The sequence below is a fragment of the Oryctolagus cuniculus genome, chromosome 8 (assembly GCF_964237555.1).
Source record: "Oryctolagus cuniculus chromosome 8, mOryCun1.1, whole genome shotgun sequence".
Classification (NCBI taxonomy): Eukaryota; Metazoa; Chordata; class Mammalia; order Lagomorpha; family Leporidae; genus Oryctolagus; species Oryctolagus cuniculus.
In genome coordinates this window covers 25,467,639-25,486,790 of record NC_091439.1, presented here as the reverse complement: position 1 = coordinate 25,486,790, position 19,152 = coordinate 25,467,639, and the positions used below count along the sequence as shown (strand labels likewise).

General features: G+C 47.4%; 1 protein-coding gene across 1 annotated transcript; it reads right to left on the bottom strand.

Moving 5' to 3' along the window:
- Positions 1 to 565: 565 nt before the first annotated feature.
- Positions 566 to 18,883, bottom strand: MGARP (mitochondria localized glutamic acid rich protein). Its single transcript, XM_008267433.4, has 4 exons — positions 18,589 to 18,883; positions 10,564 to 10,667; positions 3,192 to 3,285; positions 566 to 1,399 (listed from the first exon to the last, which is right to left on the bottom strand). Exons 1-4 carry the CDS (start codon positions 18,668 to 18,670, stop codon positions 951 to 953), a joined length of 729 nt encoding a protein of 242 aa, XP_008265655.4. The 5' UTR covers positions 18,671 to 18,883; the 3' UTR covers positions 566 to 950.
- Between the last annotated feature and the right edge of the window lie 269 nt (positions 18,884 to 19,152).

Here is a 19,152-nt window from a genome sequence, read left to right as displayed (position 1 = left end):
TCTGGAGCTGAGTCGTGGAGGGCCTGAGAAGAGTGTAGCAGCAGCTTCTGTGAAGCATGCTGATGTCACACGCTAGTCCTTGTCATCAAGGTTTCTCTGTGCTGTTGTAACTGATCTGGGTAACGAGAATTGTATGTCTTAGGGGAACGTTTCATGTGTTTTCTGTTGTTGCTCTTACCTCTCCACTGGGACGTTCACCCAATTAACCAATCAAAACCACCCCTTCCCTGGATGAATCACAAGAATGTCCCGTTTTCCAGCCTATAAAACCCCCTCATCAGCCCTCAACAGCTCCCTTCTTTAGGGGCTTCTCTTGTTGCTTCCGAGAGCTTTTCCTTTTGCTTTCTCTGCTTCCTTTCAATAAACTACTTCTGCTTTACCCACTCTTTCTTGTCCATGCTCCTCATTCTTCATGGAGATGAGACACGAACTCAGCAGAGAAAAAGAATTGTAATAACTGCAGACTCCGCAACAATATTACACAGCCTTAATGTCTTCATGTACTATGTTCATGCATTAATATGTATTATTTATGAGCATATATATGTGAATAAAAGTACAAGCATTAAAGATTTTCTAATTTTATTTAAATGAGTTCAGATCAAACTCAACATCTGCAAACAGTACAATAAGGTAGAAGTATAGCAAAAATTATAGTGAGTACAGATTGAACAGTAGCTCAGTTCCTACGATACACAACTTAAATCAAAGATGAGATTATTTGTACTCTTCACTGCAATGTCACACTCTGATCTCAGAGAGTAGAAAACTTTGAAAACATAGAAAACCTCAAATCTCTCAGTCCTAAAATCTATCAATACCTACCAACAATCTTCAAGGCACGTTAAAGTTTCCTTGAAAAGAAGTCTTTTTACAACTAAGATTATTAAAAGTATAAGAGCCGCTATCAGACACTCTATAGCATTTTTGTGAAGTATCTCAGCAGGAGACTAGCCTTGCGGGGAGGCAGCCTCAGAACCCACACTGGCTTCCCCCTGTAAATCAGCCCCAGCAGAGAGATCTGGCTCAGCTGGAGGATTTTCTCCTTCTGGTTTGGCACATTCATCAGAGCTCTCCTCTGTTGTGCCTTTATCAATGGCAACAGCTTCATCTGCGGCTGCATCTGTAACCTCTGGGGTGGTTTCAGAGCTGGCTTCTGCGGTTTCACCTGTCGCAGTGTCACCTGTCATGGTGTCACCCGCTGTGGTGTCTGTAACCTCTGGTCCAGCTTCAGCCTCGACTGTGGTTGTTTCCACCGAAGCAGGCTCCGTATCATCTGGGCAGACTGTGGCCTCTTCTGGGACAGCAGTTGTAGCCCCTACTACCTCAGCTTCCACGACGGGTTCCTCAGGGGCTTCTGGACTTTCTTCCTCAGCTTCCACAACATTCTCTTGTTCACCTTTAAGATTCAGTCCATTAAGCAGAGCATTAATTTAAAGAGCATGGCAATACAGTTGGAACATCGTGCAGTCAATTTAAAAAGTGAGACACATCTGTATGTATTGCTATATAAAGGTCTTCAAAGGAGGCTGCAAAGTGAAAAAGCGAGGAAAGAACTATGCACACGGGAGGCCTCCATCTGTGTTAGGACAAAGTAGGGGGAGGGCGGTTAGTAAAATGCCCGGTTACCTTTGCAGAGACTGTCTCCAGGAGATTGCAAAGAACTGGTATTATTGGTTGCTTCTCAGGAGGGAAAACAAAGGATCTGCTTTCTGTAAACTCTTTTGAACTAAAAAAATTGCATATAGGGCCAGTGCTGTGGCCTCGTGGGCTAAGCCTCTGCCTGCGGAACTGGCATGCCATATAGGCACCAGTTTGAGTCCCAGCTGCTCCTCTTCCAATCCAGCTCTCTGCTATGGTCTGGGAAAGCAGCGGAAAATGGCCTAAGTGCTTGGGCCCTTGCATCCATGTGGGAGACCTGGAAGAAGCTCCCGGCTCCTGGCTTTGGATAGGCTCAGCTCCAGCCATTGCAGCCATTTTTTTTTTTAAATTTTTTTTTGACAGGCAGAGTGGACAGTGAGAGAGAGAGACAGAGAGAAAGGTCTTCCTTTGCCGTTGGTTCACCCTCCAATGGCCGCCGCGGCCGGCGCGCTGCGGCCGGCACACCGCGCTGATCCGATGGCAGGAGCCAGGAGCCAGGTGCTTTTCCTGGTCTCCCATGGGGTGCAGGGCCCAAGCACCTGGGCCATCCTCCACTGCACTCCCTGGCCACAGCAGAGAGCTGGCCTGGAAGAGGGGCAACCGGGACAGAATCCGGCGCCCCAACCGGGGCTAGAACCTGGTGTGCCGGCGCCGCTAGGCGGAGGATTAGCCTAGTGAGCCGCGGCGCCGGCCTCATTGCAGCCATTTGGAGAATGAACCAGTGGATGGAAGACCTTTCTATCTCTCCCTCTCTGTCTGTAATTCTACCTCTCAAATAAATAAATCTTCTTTTTAAATGGCATATATTACTTATTCATGTGACATAGCATTGAACAGTAGCCAAGTTACTAGTTGATGGCTGAGGGATCAAAGATCCTCTTTCAGCCTCAGTTTGTCATCTATAAAATGGGAATGTTGATTACACCTTCCTTGCAGGGCTAGTGTGATTTAATATTTAATCATTGTGTGCACATAATTAAAATAATGTGCACGATCAAGAGATTTAAAACCAAAGAGTAGTTTAAGGCAAATAGAACACGCTAGAGTGAAAATGTAAAGGTTCTGTATGCATGCTTGCCATTTTATCAACCGAGGGCCTCCATAACCATGACCAATTCTATGATAGTGAAGTGTACTCTGGGCAGACACATGGGTGGTCTGAGCCCAAACTGAAACAGATTCATTTTGTGATTCAAAAAACATAACGAGGGCAATGAAAGTTCAAGCTGCTGAGAGAGACAGATACGAAAATTACGCCTGCGTGAATGAACACCTGAGTAGGGGGAAAATATTATCACACAAAGAAGCCAAAGCCGCTGGTCAGCAGTACAAATGTAAAATGTGTTCATTTGTCAAATGCACTCAACCAAAGTATGCAGCGATATTCTTTAGGTCTTGGCTGGGTTTTTCTTTTCTGAATGAACTCCTAACTGGAGCCATTCTGGATTAAGTTAGCAAAGAAACAGAAAACACATAGCATTCACTGCTTAGATTAGGATGATGGGAATTAGTACCTCAAAACAAATAAGTAACTGGGAAATTCACTTTACCTTGAAGTGGGTGTAACTCTACTTTTGTTTTTTCTTCCAAGTTTGTTATATGTTCCGTGTGTTTGGCTTGCTCTGATGTGACTGACTTGTAAGTCTGAAAGTAAAAATGTGCTTACATTAATTTCTGAGCTCCAAGATTCATCAAGCCAAGTACAAAGGTATATACTCTCCGTATTATCATCAGTAGAAGTTTGAACCATAATCCCAAGATAGCAAAGAACGGAAATCAATGCACACCATTTTCTCCTTTACTCCCGCCTTGGAAGCCTTCATCATGAAGTAAAATACTTTAAAAAGAAAAGAAATAGAAGTCAAAGATAACTGCAGTCAACTCAGATGACCCACAGTGAATGAACGGTTAGACCAACCGTGGTCTGAACAAAGCAGGGAACACTGCTCAGCAATCAAAAGGAATGAACATTAGAGACAAGGACATGCGACAGTTTGGATGAAGCTTCAGGTAATTATTCTGAGTGAAACGAAAAAAGAAAAGGCAATCTTAAAACATTTCAAACCTTATAATTCCATTTATGTAATGTTCTTGAAATGGCAGAAGTATAGAAATGTGGAGGAGATCAGTGTTGCCAGAGTTTAGGAGGAAGGGAAGAGGGACCGGGAGAGAAGGGAGTGCAATTGTAAAAGGACAACCCAGGAATCCTTGTGGTGATGGAACCTGTCTGCACAGTGATGGTAAATATATGACTACATGTGGTATAACTGCATAGGATTAAGCACACATACGCGTGCACCCACACACACACACACAAATACATGCGTGTAAAACCTGTGAAACCAGAATAGGATCAGTGGTGGTATCAATGTCCATTTCTGGGTTGTGATATAGTAATGTAATTATGAAAGATTATCATCATTAGGGAAAATAAGATGAATAGCATAGGAGATCTCGCTGTTTTATTTCTTGTAACTGCATGTGAATGTCAAATTATCTGATGAGAAAAAGTTTTAAAAAAATGACAGAATGACATTTGGCCAGATCCTACTAAAGATTCCTTAAGTAAGCAAGGGTTAGTCGTTAAAAGCAACAACCTGACTACAGTTACTTGAGAAATGCTATTGAGAAGAAAGCTGTCTTAATCACAGACAGCATGTGCAGGTTCCCTTTCATCTCACATTTAGGGAGACTTTTGGTCTCACAAAGGCATTTGAAAAATGAAAACCTTAGTATTCAGATAATGTTGTTTTTATTATCTCATTTTTTTTTTTTTTTTTGACAGGCAGAGTGGTCAGTGAGAGAGAGAGACAGAGAGAAAGGTCTTCCTTTGCCGTTGGTTCACCCTCCAGTGGCCACCGCGGCCAGCGCGCTGCGGCCGGCGCACCGCGCTGATCTGATGGCAGGAGCCAGGAGCCAGGTGCTTTTCCTGGTCTCCCATGGGGTGCAGGGCCCAAGCACCTGGGCCATCCTCCACTGCACTCCCTGGCCACAGCAGAGAGCTGGCCTGGAAGAGGGGCAGCCGGGACAGAATCTGGCGCCCCAACCGGGACTAGAACCCGGCGCCGCTAGGCGGAGGATTAGCCTAGTGAGCCGCGGCGCTGGCCTTTTTTTTTTTTTTTTTTTTGACAGGCAGAGTGGACAGTGAGAGAGAGAGAGAGAGAGAGAGAGAGAGAAAGGTCTTCCTTTACCGTTGGTTCATCCTCCAATGGCCGCTGCAGCCAGCGCACCGCGGTGATCCGAAACCAGGAGCCAGGTGCCTCCTCCTGGTCTCCCATGTGGGTGCAGGGCCCAAGGACTTGGGCCATCCTCCTCTGCACTCCCGGGCCACAGCAGAGAGCTGGACTGGAAGAGGAGCAACCAGGACAGAATCCAGCACCCCGACTGGGACTAGAACCCGGTGTGCCGGCGCCACAGGAGGAGGATTAGCCTATTGAGCCACGGCACTGGCCTATTATCTCAGTTTTTAAAAAATGTTAATAATGGTTTAACTCTCCCTGGTAAGATAATAGATTTTAAAATTTTGTATATGTGCATTCAGTATTTTCTAAATCCTTAATAATGAGAAGCCAAGGGCCTTATTAAAAATTGTGCTATATAATTTAGAAACCATTTTATAGTAGAAAAATTAGACTGCGAAAATGGAAAATCTGTAACCTTAAGGGTAGAAGTGATACAAAAGTAACTCTTTTTTTTTTAAGAGTTAATTATTTATTTGAAAGGCAAAGTTATGCAGAGGCAGAGAGAGAGAGAACGAGAAAGCTTCCACGGGCTGGTTCATGCCCCAGATGGCTGCAATGGCTGGAGCTGCACCGATCCGAAGCCAGAGGCCAGGAGCTTCTTCCGGGTCTCCCATGCAGGTGTAGGGGCCCAAGGACTTGGACCATCCTCCACTGCTTTCCCAGGTCATAGCAGAGAGCTGGGTCAGAAGTGGAGCAGCCAGGACTCAAACTGGCGCCCATATGGGATGCTGGCACTGCAGGCGGCAGCTTTACCCACTAAGCCACAGCAAAGGCCCTAAACAAAAGTGACTCTTTTATAACAAATTCCCCAGAGTTTGGTAAAGGCAGGTGTGAATGCTCTGGCTTTGAAACCTGCAGAGCAAACAGGACCAGCAGGAATGATAACTTTTTTGTACAGAGGCAGGGAATTTTTTTCTTAGTTCAGTGGGAGTTCCTGACAGCCAGTGTGCTGAGTCAGCATCGTCAGTTCTCAGTACCGTAAAGTTGAACCGGCAGCAAGTTCACAGCCCTGACATGGCCCTGCCAGCAGCCACACCCCAAGGGATATTGGTCTTATTGCTCAAGGCGGGGCTAAATCACAAGGTGAGAAAAAAGGCTAACTTTAGTTAGAATTGAGGAGATGACAATATTAGAACAATTTACACTGATGGATCCCCGGGGGATCTAACTTTCCCAAATGCAGCCTAATGACATACAGAGTAGAATAAAAAACCTGTCATCAGGTCAGCATCATGGTGCAGCGAGTTAAGCCTCTGCTTGCAATGCCGGCATTCCCTGTTAGGGTGCTCGTTCGAGTTCCTGCTGCTCCACCTCCTCAGCCGGCTCCCTGCTAAAGAACTGGGAAAGCAGAAGAAGAAGGCCCAAGTACTTGGGCTCCTGCTACCAATGTGGGAGACTCAGATGGAGTTCCAGCTTCCTGCCTTCTCTCTGGCTCTGATCTGGTTGTTGTGGCCATTTAAGGAGTGACCAGCTGTTGGAAGATCTCTCTTGCGCGCGCGCTCTCTCTCTCTCTGTCATGCTTTTGCTTTCTCTTTGCCGCTCCCTCTCATTCTCTCTCTGTCACTCTGCCTTTTACATAATAAATAGACAAACAAACAAACAAATAATTTTAAAAAACAACCTGTCATAAGAAAAGATCTCAAGGGGCCAGCACTGTGGGGCAGCAGGTTGAGCTATTGCCTGCAGTCCTGCAGTGCTGTCCACATCCCATATGGACAGTGGTTCCAGGCCTGGCCCAGCCCTGGTCTTTGTGACCATTTGGGGAGTGAACCCGCGGATGGAAGATATCTCTCTCCCTCTCTTTCTCTCTCCTTCTCTCTGTAACTCTACCTTTCAAATAAATAAATTTAAAAATCTTTAAAAAAATGTGGTCTCAAATTTAGACTTTAGAAGTTATTGGCAAATATTATTATTTTATTATTAAATATATCACAATTTAAATAAGCAAGTCTAATAGTACTTTCTAAAAAAACACCCAGACCCCCAGAAAACTGAAGTGACTGGTGCTCTCAGATTTCAAGGTGCCCTGACAGTAGATTTCACTTAGTGTTTTTGTTTTTGTTTTGACAGGCAGAGTGGACAGTGAGAGAGAGAGACAGAGAGAAAGGTCTTCCTTTGCCGTTGGTTCACTCTCCAATGGCCGCCGCGGCCGGCGCACTGCGCTGATCCGATGGCAGGAGCCAGGTGCTTCCTCCTGGTCTCCCATGGGGTGCGGGGCCCAAGGACTTTGGGCCATCCTCCACTGCAGAGGATGTGGCCATCCCTGGCCATAGCAGAGAGCTGGCCTGGAAGAGGGGCAACCGGGACAGAATCCGGCGCCCCGACCAGGACTAGAACCCGGTGTGCCGGCGCCGCAAGGCGAAGGATTAGCCTAGTGAGCTGCGGTGCTGGCCCTTTTTTTTTTTTTTTTTTTTTTTTTTTTTTGTAGATTTCACTTAGAAATGAAAAACTGAGCCTGTCTACTGAGCACCCAGAAGGTCAGTTCCTATAAACCTAACACAGAATTTATTTTCATACAGGACACAGACGTGAGGGGGAGACTTTAATACAGATTCTGCAGTGCCTTAAATTTTGTATTTCCTCCTTAAAATAGACTAAGATTCTTGGGAGTTAAGGCTTCCAATATTTGAGATGAAAACAACATAATCTTTATGATGGAAGGGGACACAGCGACCACAACCTTGGCCAGTTTCTACTCTATGAAAGGACAAGGAGATAACATACTCTTAGCGATAGCCAGTTTAAAACCTCTCAGTGTTAGATAGATCTCTTTTACAAGGAAAGAATTAGCAAATGAAAACGGTTCGTGTCTGGCACTCTTAAATGTAATTAGGTGAAGGTGCTGTCCAGATGAAACCCAATCAGTCTTTCCTTCAAGATCATCATGTGGTGCTTTCAGCAGTCTATATCCAACTAGCATGGCCCTGGGCAGTGAATATAATAGCTTTTGTTTATTTTTAAATTTATTTGAAAGAAAGAGAAACAGAGAAAGGGAGAGAGGAGGAGAGTAAGAAGGAGAGAGGGAGAGAGATCTCTCCATCCATTGGTATACTCCCCAAATTCCCACAACAGCTGGAGCTGAAGCTAGGAGCCGGGGACAGGGACCCAACTACTTAAGTCATCACCTGTTGCCTCCCAGGGTATGCATTCGCAGGAAGCTGGAACTGGGAGTGGAGATGGGACGCAGACCCAGGCACGTTGATATGGGATGTGACCATCCGAGGCCAAATGTACACTGCAACTTCAACAGTAGGAAGATGGTACAAGCAAAGGAAGCTGGGTGTGACTGAAAGTTTCTAAGTTAGTGGAGGACAGAGTGTAAGTGAAAGGTCTTCAATTTTCTGACTTCTTCAGGCTCCCCAAATTCTGAACCTTAGAATACACTGCCGGCCGGCGCCACGGCTCACTAGGCTAATCCTCCGCTTGTGGCGCCGGCACCCCGGGTTCTAGTCCCAGTTGGGGCGCCGGATTCTGTCCCTGTTGCTCCTCTTCCAGTCCAGCTCTCTGCTGTGGCCCGGGAATGCAGAGGAGGATGGCCCAAGTACTTGGGCCCTGCACCCGCATGGGAGACCAGGAGGAAGCACCTGGCTCCTGGCTTAGGATCGGCGCAGTGCACTGGCCGCACTTGGGGGGTGAACCTATGGAAGGAAGACCTTTCTCTCTGTTTCTCTGTCTAACTCTGCCTGTCAAAAAAAAAAAAAAAAGAATACACTGTCATTTTACCTAGTCCTGTGAGACTTGGTTAGCACTAAAACCCCTTTATGCATACTTCTGTAGGAGCAAATCAAACTATAGCAATTGTGTTCTCTCATAGTTTCCCAAGAATTTATACTTACTCGGTTCTCATTTACAATAAAGATTAGATTTTGCTTTAGGAAGCTTATGAGAAAATGGTGGGTCATTCAAATAGGCTTATCTTACTTAACTCATAATGTTGTGCTTTTCTAGCTGTGACGTCACACTATGAAAAGTTTTCTGTTACAGGGGACATCTGGAGAAAGTAGACAGGGAGACTGAGGAGAAAAACATACTTTTCATTTTGTTTATTTTGAATTTTTTTAAGGAACCAGGCCAAACGCCCACTCATAATATGATATCTTAAAAATAATACATCTGAGGAGGGTGTTGGGCAGAGCAGTTAAGACGCCACTTGGAGCACCTCCATCCTATGTTGGAATGACTGGCTGGAGTCGCTCCAGCTCCCTGCTGCTGTACACTGTGCGAGGCAACAGGTGACGGCTCAGGTAGTTGGGTCCCTAACACCCACATCAGAGACCTGCCTTGAGTTCCCGGTTCCCAGCTTCATTCTGGTCCACCCCTGGCCACTGTGGGCATTTGGGGAATGGATCAGCAGCTGTAAGATCTCTGTCCATTTCTCTCTCTCTCTCTCTCTCTCTCTCTCTCTCCCTTTTGAATAAATAAATACTTTTAAAAAGCCTTAAAACTATGTTAAAAATATAAAACTAATCAAACCTCTGGAAACAGTAAAAAGATGAGGAGGAGGAGGAGTAAGGGGGTGAGTAGTTTCAGGCAGTGGAACTATTCTGCATGAAACTACGATGACAGTTACACGCCCTTATGTAACTGTGGAAGCCCACAGAATAGAGGACTTGAAGAGGAAGCTCCAGTGTAAATCACAGGCTTTGTTCATAGTGGTGGGTCTACAGGCGCTCACTAATTGTACCACACGCACCACACTTAGGAAAGATGCTAACGGGGAAAGGCGCAGGGGGGCGGGAGGCAGCATATGGGAACTTTCTGTACTTCCTGCTCATTTTTCTGCAAACCTAAAACCACTCTAAGAAAGAAAGTCCATTATTTTTGTAAAGGTTAGCAAATCTTCCAAAACAGTTCTTGTTAAATGTTAATTATAGAATCTTATAGAACCATCACAACTATTAAATCAGCCAAGAGTCTGGCATATGCTAAACACTAAAATGTCAGTGGTTATTATTATCATTTATAACAAGAACATTTTTAATTGAAAATCATCTATATTAATAGTATTAAGAAACATTTATTTTATACTTGGAAAAGTCTTCATTTTACTTATGAAAACCAAGTTCTTTTTTATTTTTTTATTTTTTTTAATTCTTTTTATTATTTAATAAATGTGAATTTACAAAGTGCAACTTTTGTATTGTTGTGGCTTTCCCCGCCCCCAACGAAAACCGAGTTCTAATGACAGCACGGTATGTATGCTTAATGACACTTAACCCTATTGCTACACTGCATATTTGATGAATCCCATGTCCTGACCTTGACAGTGCTTTGAGCTTACCATAGGTTGTAAAATATATGAATTCCAGGGCCAGCGCTGCGGCACAGCAGGTTAAAGCCCCGGCCTGCAGTGCCAGCATCCCATATGGGCGCTGGTTCAAGTCCCTGATGCTCCACTTCCATCCAGCTCCCTGCTAATCTACTTAGGAAAGCAGCAGAGAATAGCCCAAGTCCTTGGGCCCCTGCACCCATGTGGAAGACCTGGAAGAAGCTCCTGGCTCTTGATTTTGGTCTGGCCCAGCCCTGGCCATTGCGGCCATTTAGGGAATGAACCAAAGGATGGAAGACTCTCTCTCTCTCCCTCTCTCCCTCTCTCTGTGGCTCTGTCTTTCAAATAAATAAATTAAATCTTTAAAAATATACATAAATCCCTAAACATTATGGTTATTTAAATACTTACATAATATCCGCCAGCACTGACTGTGACACCAACAACCAGGTAATAAATCATATTTGATCCAGATGCTCCGGGGAATTTGATAGATGACACCCGGCGAAGAGATGCTAAGAAAGCAAATTTAAACACAGCATCACCACCAGGCAAAACTATTTAAAATAGTTACATCTTTAAAAAAAAAAATGTCTGGGGCAGTGTTGTGCTGCAGTGGGTTAAGCTGTTGCTTGGAATGCCCACATCCCATAATGCAGCGGTTGAGATCCAGTCTCATCTTCACTCACAATCCAACTCCCTACCAGTGTGCACCCTGGGAGGCAGCAGATGACGGCCCAGGAACTGGGGGCCTTGTCACCCACATGGAAGACCTCCACAAGTTCCTGGCTCTGGGTTTTGGCCTGGGCCAGCCCTGATTGTTGCAGACATTTGGGAAATGAAACAGTGTATGGAAGACCTCTCTCTCCCTCTCTCTCTCTGTCACTCTGCTTTCATATAAATAAAAATTTCTCCTCAGTGAGCCTAAAACCTATTAACATCAAGTGATTCAGCTTAAGGGAGTACAGTATTACAAGGCAGGGCAATCATTCCACTTGACATTCTCCCAATCCAATTTGGTAAATACTTATGAAACCTGTCATCTTAATGCTTAGCATCATGTTTTTCTTGGAAGAGGTGCAGGTGTGGGTAAGGAGAAACGACAAAAACACTAAACAATTTTAACAGCCAAATGAGATGCATATTGGCAGAAAAAAAATCCAGTTACTATGTGTTGTCGACTACATGACTCAGCAGAAATAATTGTCAAATAAAGTAAGTTAAATATATATGTGCTTAAATTGTATTTATATGTTAAATAAAACATTTATGTTAAAATTCCACATATTTCTAAAAATCTACAAAACAAATATAGATAAAAGAAGAAACATCAATTTCTTGAGTACTGTATAAAGCACTGCTTTCTTAAGCCAAAGGCTTTGCAACAAGGCCATATCTGAAATAGAGGAGCCAGGGCTGGCATGTGGCACTGTGGGTTAAGTTACAGCCTGTGACGCCACGCATCCCATATGAGCTGCTCCACTTCTGATCCAGCTCCCTGATAATGTGCAGCGGACGATGGCTCAAGTGCTGCGACTCATCCTACCTATGTGGGAGACCGGCATGGCATTCTAGGCTCTTAACTTCAGCCTAGCCCGGCCCTGGCCAGTATGGCCATTTGGGGAGTGAACCAGCAAGTGGAAGATCTCTCTCTCTTCTCTCTCTCTGTAACTCTGCCTTTCAAATAAATAAATCATTCTGAAAAATGAAAAAGTGTCATTCTGTGAAAACTAAATGAAATAGATGAAGGTACTATATTATTATCTTTTTTTTAATTTATTTTATTTTTTTTGACAGGCAGAGTGGACAGTGAGAGAGAGAGACAGAGAGAGAAAGGTCTTCCTTTGCCGTTGGTTCACCCTCCAATGGCCGCCGCTGCAGCCGGCGCACCGCGCTGATCCGATGGCAGGAGCCAGGATCCAGGTGCTTTTCCTGGTCTCCCATGGGGTGCAGGGCCCAAGCACCTGGGCCATCCTCCACTGCACTCCCTGGCCACAGCAGAGAGCTGGCCTGGAAGAGGGGCAACCGGGACAGAATCCGGCGCCCCGACCGGGACTAGAACCCGGTGTGCCGGCGCCGCAAGGTGGAAGATTAGCCTATTGAGCCACGGCGCCGGCTCATCTTTTTTTTTTAATTTGACAGAGCTATAGACAGGGAGAGAGACAAAGAGAAAGGTCCTCCTTCCACTGGTTCACTCCCTAAATGGCCACTACAGCTGGAACTGTGCCGATCCGATGCCAAGAGCCAGCAGCCAAGTGCTTCCTCCTGGTCTCCCATGTGGGTGCAGGGGCTCAAGCACTCGGGCCATCCTCCACTGCCCTCCCGGGCCACAGCAGAGAGCTGGACTGGAAGAGGAGCAACCAGGAGTAGAACCCGGTGCCCAAATGGAATGCTGGTGCCAAAGGAGGAGGATTAATGAAGTGAACCACAGTGCTGGCCCCATGTATTATTATCTCTAAGTATATTTATTATATACTGCTAGAATTTGTGCAATACCATATTGCCCTGGAATTGAAATTTTTGCAACCGACTCAAAGCTGGAAGGGGCTTAACATTCATTTAGCTGAGAGTCTTCATTTTAAAGATAAGGAAGTAGAGATATTTATTTATTCATTCAACAAACACAGTGGAGTATTTATTATGTGTTTGGAATTGTGAGAAGCATTAATGATACAACTAGGTACAAGACAGACAAGATCCCTCGCCTCAAGTAGCTCACAATCTAGATGGAGGGGACATACATCCAGACAAATAACTGCAGACAAATAATTTTGAGATAATAAGACAAGTGCTGTAATACATGTTAGCAGATGATGCAAAGAAAAAACGTGAGGCCAGCACTGTGGCACAGTGGGTTAAGTCACTGCCTGCAGCACTGGCATAACACACTGGGCACCGGTTTGAGTCCTGGCTGCTGGCTGCTGGCTGCCCCACATCTGATCCAGTTCCCTGCTAATACCCCTGGAAGGCAGCAAAAGATGGCCTGTCACTCACTTGGGAGACCCAGAAGTTCCTGGATTCTTGCTTCGGCCCGGTCCAGCTCTGGCCATTTCAACCAGCAGATGGAAGATCTTGCTTTCTCTCTCTCTCTCTCTCTCTCTCTCTAACTCTGCCTTTCAAATAAATAAATATTAAAAAGAAAAATAGAAAAAAGAAGGGGCCAGCGCTGTGGCACAGTGGGTTAAAGCCCTGGCCTGAAGCGCCGACATCCCATATGGGCACCGGTTCTAGTCCCGGCTGCTCCACTTCCAATCCAGCTCTCTGCTATGGCCTGGGAAAGCAGCAGAAGATGGCCCAATTCCTTGGGCCCCTGCACCCATGGGAAGACCTGGAAGAATCTCCTGGCTCCTGGCTTCAGATAGGCACAGCTCCAGCTGTTGCGGCCATCTGGGTACTGAATAGTTGATGGAAGACCTCTCTCTCTCTGTGTCTCTACCTCTCTGTAACTCTGTCTTTCAAATAAATAAAATAAATCTTAAAAAAAAAAAAAAAAAAAACACCTCAGTTAATTGGCTCAAGGTGGTTCTCACAACTGAAGAGCCATGACCTGAGTTTCAAAGGAAAGCAGGAGTTTGTTCGCTAACTAGAAGGCGAAATGGCACTGGAAGCGGGAGGCGCGTGGGCATTCTGATGGGGCAGTGCAAAGTCATTTGATGTGGTCTGACAGAGACAGCCTAGCTGCAGGGTCTGCTGAGAGATTCTGACTTGTTCAGGGCAAATCTGGAAACATCTGCCCTACTGCAAACCATAAGTAGCACAATTATGATTTCCTCTTTATGTTCTTCTTATTTTGAATATAAATGGCCATCTCGTGGAAAAAAAAGTTCTTTTCCCACAAATGTACCCCCACAGGCTATGATAAGAGATGATTTTTATTTGTGGTGGGATTTGTTTGTTTAAAAATACATCTGCGGGGCCGGCTCTGTGGTGCAGGAGGTTAATCCTCCTCCGGTGCATCCCATATGGGCACCGGTTCTAGTCCTCGCTGCCCCTCTTCCAATCCAGCTCCCTGCTATGGCCTGGGAAAGCAGTAGAAGATGGCCCAAGTGCTTGGGTCCCTGCACCCACACGGGAAACCAGGAAGAAGCACCTGGCTCCTGGCTTCGGATCGGCACAGCTCCGGCCATTGCGGCCATCTGGGGAGTAAACCAACAGAAGGAAGACCTTTCTCTGTCTCTCCCTTTCACTGTATTTAACTCTACCTCTCAAATAAATAAACAAAATCTTTAAAAAAAAAATACATCTGTGAGGGGTTGGTGCTGTGGTGTAGGGGGTGAAGCTGCCACCTTGCAGCATAGGCATCCAATATGGGCACTGGTTCAAGTCCCGGCTGCTCCACTTCCCATCCAGCTCTCTGCTGTGGCCTGGGAAAGCAGTGGAGGATGGCCCCAGTCCTTGAGCCCCTTCATCTGCCTGGGAGACCCAGAAGAAGCTCCTGGCTCCTGGCTTCAGATAGGCACAGCTCTGGCCATTGTGGCCAATTGGAGAGTGAACCAGCAGATGGAAGACCTCTCTCTCTCTCTCTCTCTCTCTCTCTTTTTCTGCCTCCCCTTCTTTCTGTGTGTAACTCTGACTTTCAAATAAATATTTATATGGCAAAAAAATAAAAATAAGATAAAAATTTTAAAAAGATATATAGCTTAAAAAATACATCTGTGAAGGATTGGTGTTGTGGCCGGCGCCGTGGCTCAATAGGCTAATCCTCCGCCTTGTGGCGCCGGCACACTGGGTTCTAGTCCCGGTCGGGGCGCCGGATTCTGTCCCGGTTGCCCCTCTTCCAGGCTAGTGCTCTGCTATGGCCCGGAGTGCAGTGGAGGATGGCCCAAGTGCTTGGGCCCTGCACCCACATGGGAGACCTGGAAAAGCACCTGGCTCCTGGCTCCTGGCTTCGGATCAGTGCGATGCGCCGGCCGCAGCGGCCACTGGAGGGTGAACCAACAGCAAAAGGAAGACCTTTCTCTCTCTCTCTCTCTCTCTCTCTCTCTCACTATCCACTCTGCCTGTCAAAAAAAAAAAAAAAAAAAAGTTGGTGTTGTGGTGCAGCAGATGTAGCCGCCACCTGCAACACTGACATCCTCCAATTTATGTCCCAGTTACTCCACTTCCAATCCAGCTCCCTGATAACAGCCTGGGGAAACAGCAAAAGAGGGCTCAATTGGTTGAGCTCCTGCCACCCATATGGGAGATGGAGAAGAAACTCCTTATTCCTGGGTTTGGCCTTGCCCAGCACTTGCCATTGTGGCCATCTGGGGAGTGAACCAGCGGGTGGAAGATCTCTCTCTCTCTCTGTTTCTTGCTCTCTCTTTGTAACTCTGTCTTTTAAACAAATAAATAAATCTTTAAAAACTATTGTACTTTAAAAGTACACCCGGGTCGGCGCTGTGGCGCAGCAGGTTAACGTCCTGGCCTGAAGCGCCAGCATCCCATTTGGGCTCTGATTTGAGACCCAGCTGTTCTATTTCTGATCCAGCTCTCTGCTGTGGCCTGGGAAAGCAGTGGAAGATGGCCCAGGCCCTTGGGCCCCTGCATCCTTGTGGGAGACCCAGAGGAAGCTCTTGGCTCCCGGCTTTGAATCAGCGCAGCTCCGGCCGTTGGGGCCAATTAGGTAGTGAACTATCGGACGGGAGACCTCTCTCTCTCTCTGCCTCTCCTCTCTCTGTGTAACTCTGACTTTCAAATAAATTTTTATTAAAAAAGTACATCAATGAACAAATAAGGCCGGCGCCGCGGCTCACTAAGCTAATCCTCCGCCTTGCGGCGCCGGCATACCGGGTTCTAGTCCCAGTCGGGGTGCCGGATTCTGTCCCGGTTGCCCCTCTTCCAGGCCAGCTCTCTGCTGTGGCCAGGGAGTGCAGTGGAGGATGGCCCAAGTACTTGGGCCCTGCACCCCATGGGAGACCAGGAGAATCACCTGGCTCCTGCCGTCGGATCAGCGTGGTGCGCCGGCCGCAGCACGCCGGCCGTGGCGGCCATTGGAGGGTTGAACCAACGGCAAAGGAAGACCTTCCTCTCTGTCTCTCTCTCTCTCACTGTCCACTCTGCCTGTCAAAAAAAAAATAGGAATAGTCCAGCTTTCTTATAGTTCAAGTTGACAGAAATATCAAAAACAGTTTTTTTAAATAGGGAGGAACAAAAATACCAGGCATTTAAGTAGACAATAAAATGATGGCCAAGTTATTTAAGACACAAAGAAATAGGACGTATTCAATGAGGATGAATTAATCAGACAAATTTCATCATATTGGTTCAATGGGAAACATAGATTCTGTATATTTTGAGAATGATATTTATTTACATGAGAAAATATTTACAATATATAAAGTGAAAAGCCATAGAAAAATACTCTCTATCATGGATTATCGTGGAAGCGATGTGCATGAGGAGAACAAATGTATGCAGGGGAAAGGCTCAGCAAACTGTCCTAAAATTTACTAGTGGTGTTCACTGTTTGCTGATCGGTAGGATGAACAGGTGACTTGATTTTCTGGTTTTTCCCCCAATGACCTGTTATAAGCCTAAATTATTAGTTCACTTAAAAGATATTTTTTTAAAATAGGCAGAGTGGACAGTGAGAGAGAGAAACAGAAAGGTCTTCCTTTGCCGTTGGTTCACCCTCCAATGGCGGCCGCGGCTGGCGCGCTCCGGCCGGCGCACCGCCCTGATCCGAAGGCAGGAGCCAGGTGCTTCTCCTGGTCTCCCATGGGGTGCAGGGCCCAAGCACTTGGGCCATCCTCCACTGCACTCCCTGGCCACAGCAGAGAGCTGGACTGGAAGGGGGCAACCGGGACAGAATCCGGCGCCCCGACCGGGACTAGAACCCGGTGTGCCGGCGCCACACGCGGAGGATTAGCCTAGTGAGCCGCGGCGCCGGCCTAAAAGATATATTTTTAAAAGCAAAGAGGTGAGGACAAAGTTTGATGAGATAGTTAAAAATTCATCTTTCGATAAAACTGAAATATTTTTATATTTTCATCAAAGTAGAGTGTGCCCATAAAAGCCTAATTCATGTTCACGGCTAAAGGCAAAATTCTTTCCATCAATAATAGCTCCTAAAACCCGTAAATCAGTGCTACAAAAATTGATGACAATTGGAGAAAGACTGGTAAGGATATAGTATTGCTAATGCTGAACTTAGAATTTGTAAGCCACTTTTATTTGAGGGGAGGGAATTACCTGAAATTTGTGCAGCTACCAAAAAAAAAAAAAAATGTGTGTGTGTGTGTGTGTGTGTGCTAGTGAGTAGCTAGTGAGTAGCAGGGACAGGGGATGCGGACAGAGGGCACAGAGGGTGCGAAAGGCCACAGTCGCTTTCTCCCCGCCCCACGCACATCTGAACGGCCGGGTTATCTTCTGAAGTCTGAAATAACTGTTTTCTCCCTCTTAACAGTGAACGAAGCATTGCTCTTGTTTCTCGGGCCGGAAGATGAAGGGCAGCGAGGACGACTGTGTGTGTCACCTCTAGGGGCGACTGTCTCCCACCAGTATTGTAAAAGAATGGTAAAGAAGGTGGAACTGGCCTGCCACCGCCACCCAGATGGCAGCGGGCAACTCCGGCCATCGGAGCAGCCTCAGATGCCGGCCGACGCGGACCGAGAATGCACTTTCCGCGAGGCTGTGCACGAGCCGTGCTCCCGTCGGGGCTGGAGAAAGAGAGACCCGCGCGCAAAGCTGCCCCCCCGCCCCGGCTCGGGGTGGGGCGGGGGAGAGAACGGGCTCGGTGCTCACCCTTGCCACTTCCCAGGCACCAGGCTAGGCGCTGCCCCGATTGTCCATTTAAGATTCCATCTCTCACAGCAACCTCCCCGTCAGCGAATTTCTGAATCTGTTGCCTTTCCCGCGCCAGTCACCCCATCCGAAGCTGATAGGGGCCTGGTCGACCCAAACAGTCGGATGGCCGCGGCCACTCTTAAGGCAGATGCCTCGAAGTTCGCTCCCTGTCCGGGGGATGCTCAGGGGCCCAGGAGCTCTCGGGGTTCAAGGCAGCCCTTGGCCAGGCAGAACCTAAATTTCATTGACTCCACGAACATTCACTGCGCTCACTCCCTGCGCGCGCCCCGCTGGTCTCGCTGGTCAGTGTCTACCCTCTCCTCACGTGCTGTGGGACCAAGAATTGGTCCCTAGGGTCATCAGAGTAGTAAGTTTCGAGTAAGTCAGCCGGACGCTTTTTTGCTAAGTGCTTTTTAACCACACGCGAACTTAGTCAAACGCATAACTAGCCTTGTCCCCTAGATGAGGAAAAGGGTTAAACCCGGGAAGTTTAGTCTGAACTTCAGAAGGCACGCCGGAAAGGCTTCCCCACCTTCAAAGACACCCCCTCTCCCACTCCGAGCTTCTGAGCGCCCTCCCCGAGACCCTCTTCCATCCCACCGCAAGCTCCGGCTGCCAGCAGGTGCAGCGGCCCCCAGCCTGAACCGCGGGACAGGCACCCCCACTCACCGTCCTTCCCGAGCGGCGCGGGGCTGGGGGGCGCCCTCAGAGGCAGCGCCAGGGTCTTGGAGACCGCCCTGCGGAGGTACATGGCGCGGCCGTTCGCTTCGCTGCAGCCTCCCAGCCCGGCGCTCGTGGCCCAGGCACAGGGAGGCGGGGAGTGGGCGGCGCCCCGCTCCGCCCCGGAGAGGGGGCCGACCCTCGCCCGCCCCGCCCCGGTGGCCCCCGGATGTGGGGTAACGGGTTGAGGTCTGCAGCATCCTGCCGGGTCCCTCTCCAGCTCTGTTGCTTCCCGGGCATTCGAGGGCCCGGGAGGGAGGTGAGGAAGGAATTCTAGAAATGGCCCTCACCTGCCCCCGGCCTGTTTTGTTCCGCTGAGTGTAACACGCCACAGCAGGCGGGAGAGGTAGTGGAACTGACATCAGGATTTCGACAAGCACAAGGTCCACGTCGTGCTCAATTTTATCGGAACCCACTTTATCTCATTGCACTCCCTTTCTTAGGAGAGGGAAGGACAGCGGGAAGTCTCTGACAGATGCTGTGAGGGCAAGGGTGGCCTTGGCCTTCCGTTAC